Consider the following 5,784-nt stretch of genomic DNA (forward strand, 5'->3'; position numbering starts at 1 on the left):
TGTTGTATAAACATTTTAATTTAAATGTAATTTTTTTTTTGTTGTCCAGTGAGCAGTCATAATAAAAGGCAGACATCACACAGTAACAGTAACTCATTAGCGGGTGTCAAACATTAACAACAATGAGAGGAAGACACAGCAGAGGGGTTGTATGACACTGTGAACGGATACAGGTACTGCTTTCTCTCTACGACGTTCCTTATTGTTTGCTTCTTTATAGAACACATCTTGAAAAACTGTCAAAAACACTTCATGACTACTAATAAATGTTCATACTTGCTGCTAAAGCTCTGTTAACAACTGCTAATTTGCTAGTGCCACCATTTTTCAGCGAAGTAGAAAAATACTGATACTTTGCTACAGGAAAAGGGAATCCACACTCACATTACTAGAGAACTCACATTACTCACATTCTAGAGAAATCATAAGTATATTATTTACTATTAGTGCTTAATAATGACCAAAGTGTCTTTGTTCTCTTCATATACAAAGAATTATTCATACTTGGACACTGATTATTGGATATAATGAATACTTCACTGCTGACTTTGTTCCTTGTCTGGAAATTCTGGCTCCGCTTTTATGTGGCACTTTTGTTTGTTAATGGACTGTTTTGTGGGATTTAGTGCTGTTATCCATTCAGAAGGTCCTAAATCCTTTATTCTGCGAAAAATTGAAAATCTGTAATATTTTCCATCAAAGAGCGTTCAAAAATCTTCATAGTTATTCCCCAGTGTACTTCTGTGTTCTGTAACATCGACATTGACATAGTCTTGTTCCGAATCGTCTGTTTCCACATTGACATAGTCTGGATCAGAGTCATTCTGATCTACATTAACATAATCCTGATCAGAGTCAGAGTTTGCATCTTTACCATCACCATCATCCATATCTACAACCTCGTAGTCACCCTCAGCGTTCTCTTCATTCTGGTTATTTTGGAGCACATCTTGCATATTAACTGCATCTTGGGATACAAAGTACATTGAAAAAAAAGTTTTATTATTGTGGAAAGATGTTTTAGGATTGATATTTGCAGGCATCCAAAGTAAAGGTAAAGTACATTATTGAAATAATTCTCACCTTTTGAACTGGAGAATTGGATTTTCTTTTGTTTTTGTCTCTTCCTCACCAGGAAAATGATTATAAGTATACACAATATGAGCAGTACAGCTGCTACCACAGCAGCAATGATAATAACTGAAGAAACTGAATGAGAGATTTCAATGCATTAACAAGAGTACATCCTATCTTCAAAATGGCCAAATTATTCATATATTCATATATTTTTCAGCTATTTGTTTTAATTGATTATACAGCTCGCTTATGAATCAAGGTGCGGTCACATTTATTGTTGCTTTGCAAAATTTTGCACAATCTGTGCTGTCAGGATTTTCACATGAGGGAATTTTTCCCTATAGGGTTGGGCCGATAGACGATGCCACGGTCCATCGCCGATGGCTGATAGACATCACGATGTTATGCTGGCATTGTGATGATCCCCCCGCACTTTTTTTGAATGCACGATTGTTTTTTTGTTTCACTATTACTTTTGAGATCGCGCGTACTCTGTTTATACTATGGAGCCTACGTACCACACATTTTACAAGATTATATGTGGTACTGAGGATCTGCAAATCATTCCCCATTGTTCTCAGTCATCTCTCATTACACAGTGTCTACACCGGACACGAAAGTTGTCATATGGCACCGAGCCACATCAGCTAAAGTTTGTCTAAATTTGTGTCAGCACGTCATAAATAGAATGCGGCAGCATTTTACTTACAGCCATTTGTGGTGTCATGCCGCACTGCACCCAGTGTAGACAGCTTCACTGATTATACTGAGTTCTATTGACTGATCTATATATAATGAATCTCTATTATAGATCAGTGGTTCTATAGTATTTTCTCACGTCGCACCGCTCGCATCCAGTTTAGACACGGTGTTAGGAATTGTTAGTTGTTCACCCCGCCGATGTCATCATCCATTGCGATGTTTCACTGTAGACATCGTCTGATGCCACATTTGAAGACATTGCCCAACCCTAGTTCCCTAAGTACAATAAAGGTTTGCTCATATAAATGTAATTTTGCTGACTTGAGCAGCAGAAAGCGGTTTAGTTTGAAAGAGATTTTTGTTTGAGCTGTGCTTCATTTATCACTATTACTGACAATGAACAATGGAGAATTGCCCAGAAAAATCTCACTGAAATTTTATAAATATGACTGCACATCACTTTACTGGCATACTGTAACCTGCTAAAAGAATCACTGAAAACCCCCAACAGCTAATACAAAGACTAACAGTCTGTCAAACCCAATGCTGTTAAACTACACTGTAAAACATGGTCATAATTTTAACAGTAAAATGCTACAGTAAAAACTGTTAATAGTAAGTTTCTGTACTATGTACCCTGAATAAATGTGATAACATTTAATGTAATTTTACTGTAAAATATGGTTAAAAATACAGTCTTGGAAGTGAAAAACAATTGTATAACTTATAACATTGTGTAACTTACAGTAAAAACATAAATTGTCATTCCCAGAATTCCCTTTACATTTTATGTTTCTTTTTACTTTTTTCTTATCAGTTGTGTATTATGGTTTTATTTTACATCTAATGTTGATAAATTAATGTTTTCTGCATTATTTTAGTATCATTCGTTACCACAATGGTTCCCAACCATGTTCCTGTGGAGGCCCCCATCACTGCATGTTTTCCATGTCTCCTTAATCAAACACACTTGATTCAGATCATCAGCTCATTAGTAGAGACTCCAAGACCTGAAATGGGTGTTTCAGACAAATGAGAGATGCAAAATGTGCAGTGTTGGGGGGCCTCCAGGAACATGGTTGGGAACCACAGTGTTACCATGATGGTGTTTAGTGTTTATGTGAATGACACTGTGCACCTTCTGTTTATTAGTATTGCGTCCTCAGCTTGTGTATGAGCTGTTTGTGATTTATCATATGACTTCCTCATAACCACCTGAATTTAGTGGTCATCAGTTGATTACAATAGTATAAAACAGATATTAGTACTTTATAATGTTGTTATTATTTTATTATCATTAAATTAGTTATGTACAAAATAGTTTTTTTTTGTTTTTTTACTGTGAATTTAAATTGAGTCTGTAAAACCTAAGATGTTGCTACCATATTTTTAATAACTTTTTTTTTTTTTTACTGTAAATGTCACAGATTACAGTATACACAAGCACTCTTGAAAATAAACATTTTAATGTAGGGAAAAACTAAATCCTCATACCTGAACATATGACTCCAGCAAAATTACTCGGAGGACAATGATTTTCATTCCTTTGATGAGTGCACTGTGTGAAGGATGACTCCGTTCCCTTACAGCTGATATTAATCGAGAAGGGACTATTTCCCACCTCAAAAAAAGCCTGGGCATCTGCAATAACGGCTCTTCCACATTCTAACTGTCTACACACCACAGCAGCAGCATTAATGTCCCAGGAGCCACCACACACATCCAACAGTTGTGTGCCATTGTCAATCTGAACTCTACCCGAGCAGGCATCTAAACCACCGGCCAGTTTGATGTTTTGATCTCCTGTTAAACAGAGAAAATTAAGCAAATATTCAACTCACATATTCTCAAATAAAACAACCTGCTGTCTGCTTTAAAGGGATAGTTCACCTTAATATGAACTTTCTGTTACACTGTAACATTTACACACCCTCATTTCAATGCAAACCTGTACAACTTATTTTCTTCTCTGGAACAATAGAATTGAAATAACAGCTTGTTCCATTTGAATAAATAGCTGAATTCACAAAAAAGCTTACACAAGTTTGTATATAATCTTCACGCTATTAAGGTTAAATGTATTTGGCTTGCTGTCCACAGTGGAGGGGTTCAAGGAAGCAGCTTCAACTCGAGCTAAGATATACGCCCTAGTGGGACTAATGCTTGGGAGATGAGTATGGGTAAAGTTTGGGATGCTAAGGAATGCCAAAACAACTGCTGTAGCAAAGTGTGCAGCTGCTTACATCCCCCGGAAATTATTTGAAATACTATATTAGTTCTCTTCTCCCGAAATGACGTTTAGGAAATTCTCTTGGACGATTTACTCAGGAATCTGACTGACGCGGTTTTCAAGTTCTGACTCAGTAATCATGCCAATTAACAGCTTATTCAGTTTATAATGAATTAAATTTCAGTTTGATCCTCACAGAAAGGTACTGCATGGTTTCTGAAGACCTGGAATACATTTATGGACAGCTTATGTACTTAAAAGCTTAAAATGTCAACTTTCATTGTAATTGCATGGAAAAAAGACTAGCACAGTCTTGAGCATTTCTCCTTTTTCTCATTTCTCTTTTTTGTATTCCAAAAAAGAAAAAAAAAAGTAATTCAGATTTGCTCAAACTTGTGTTAACTAGGCTATCCCTTTATCAATAATATAGAGATCAAAGCTTTTGTGACATTGAGAGGATCACTCACCAGTAACCACGTAAAGATTCAAAACCATGACTGTCAAGGAGAAAACATAAGTTCTTTCATTAGAAAACATCATTAGAAATCACATTGCTTGTGATAACATAATTATGACAAATTTGTTTGCAACAAAAATCAGCTTTTTATGCAGGACAACAGTGCTACACCCCCCCCCCCCAACCAATAGTTCACTTATTTGTAAAAAGCCAAATTAGGATCCTTCTAATTTATATGAATGATTATTTAATAATTAAATGAATATAATTTAATATAATGATCAATTAAATTATATTAATATAAAAACTGTTTACCAAGTGTAAAATCAAGCAGTAGTCTCAGCATTTCTGTTCTTTCATTGATCGTTGTGCGTGATGACTTTCTCTGTAGCTCTTCACATGTTCTCTGCGTCAGAGAGACACTAACTTGGTGCGAACAGAGCTAAGACAGTTCCGCATTTCACTGATCCTTCCCCTCTCACTAAACACTTCAGCTTCTCAGAGAGTGAATTAGGAGAAATGACTCAATATTTTTGTCCATGTTGAAACTAACCAACCACTGAGGACTTTAAAATACCCGCTACCCTCTATACTAAATATTCTCTGTACTACATATTTAGCACTTGTTTTTCAGCATTTTGCCAACTGTTGTGCACTGTAACATGCTAGTCATTTTTTTGCACTACACTTTACAAATTCATTGTCAGCTTATTGTAAAATCAAGTTAACGAGTTGCTTTTTTAAGTGAGACTTCTTGAAATTTCGTTGAGAGCTTGTGCTCTAAATGTGCTGCTGCTGCATATCCTTACTTTGTTCACACATTTGAAGGTTTCTGAAACTTGTGGTTAAATGTGCACATTTAAAGACAGACCACACTGGCCAGTACAGACTATTAGTACAGCCTACTTCCACTCTTTTTTCTTAGCAGAGCTGTCAGTCCAAGGCAGTTTACATTTTTAAGTTTGTGACTCAGAGCTGAAACCATTAAGCCACACCACCTTACATGGAGGTCCCAACTTTATAGAAGGACTTTCAGAAACCTTGTGTGCTTCATTGAAAACCTGTCCAAAAAGGGCAGATGATCTAATGCTACTCTCACCACTACCTCACACACATCCTCTCATTTTAGTCTCACTTTAACCCAGAGGTGTCAAACTCATTGAGAGCTACTAAGGCCCTGCAGAGTATAGTTCCAACACTTCTCCGACACATGCAACAATTTCCAAAAAAGCCAGAAGGACTTAATTAGCTGGATCAGGTGCATTAAGTTAGGGTTGAATGTCTGCAGGACTTTTCCCTCCAGGTACTGAGTTTGAAA

At 36.3% G+C, this 5,784-nt stretch overlaps 1 protein-coding gene across 1 annotated transcript; it reads right to left on the minus strand.

Moving 5' to 3' along the window:
- On the minus strand, positions 1 to 4,927 carry LOC132146334 (scavenger receptor cysteine-rich type 1 protein M130). Its single transcript, XM_059557006.1, has 5 exons — positions 4,782 to 4,927; positions 4,477 to 4,506; positions 3,274 to 3,582; positions 1,084 to 1,209; positions 1 to 967 (listed from the first exon to the last, which is right to left on the minus strand). The coding sequence occupies exons 1-5, from the start codon at positions 4,810 to 4,812 to the stop codon at positions 708 to 710; spliced, it is 756 nt and encodes a 251-aa protein (XP_059412989.1). The 5' UTR covers positions 4,813 to 4,927; the 3' UTR covers positions 1 to 707.
- Positions 4,928 to 5,784: the final 857 nt, after the last annotated feature.

The sequence above is a fragment of the Carassius carassius genome, chromosome 1 (assembly GCF_963082965.1).
Source record: "Carassius carassius chromosome 1, fCarCar2.1, whole genome shotgun sequence".
Taxonomy (NCBI): domain Eukaryota; kingdom Metazoa; phylum Chordata; class Actinopteri; order Cypriniformes; family Cyprinidae; genus Carassius; species Carassius carassius.

What these genes read in the sequence shown, in the direction of transcription:
- LOC132146334 (XM_059557006.1), bottom strand. Translation starts at nt 4,812, where the DNA reads ATGCTGAGACTACTGCTTGATTTTACACTTG. An exon ending in GAATCTTTACGTGGTTACTG is followed by an intron (nt 3,583 to 4,476) that starts GTGAGTGATCCT and finishes TCTGTTTAACAG; the next exon opens with GAGATCAAAACATCAAACTG. An exon ending in CCAATTCTCCAGTTCAAAAG is followed by an intron (nt 968 to 1,083) that starts GTGAGAATTATT and finishes TTGTATCCCAAG; the next exon opens with ATGCAGTTAATATGCAAGAT.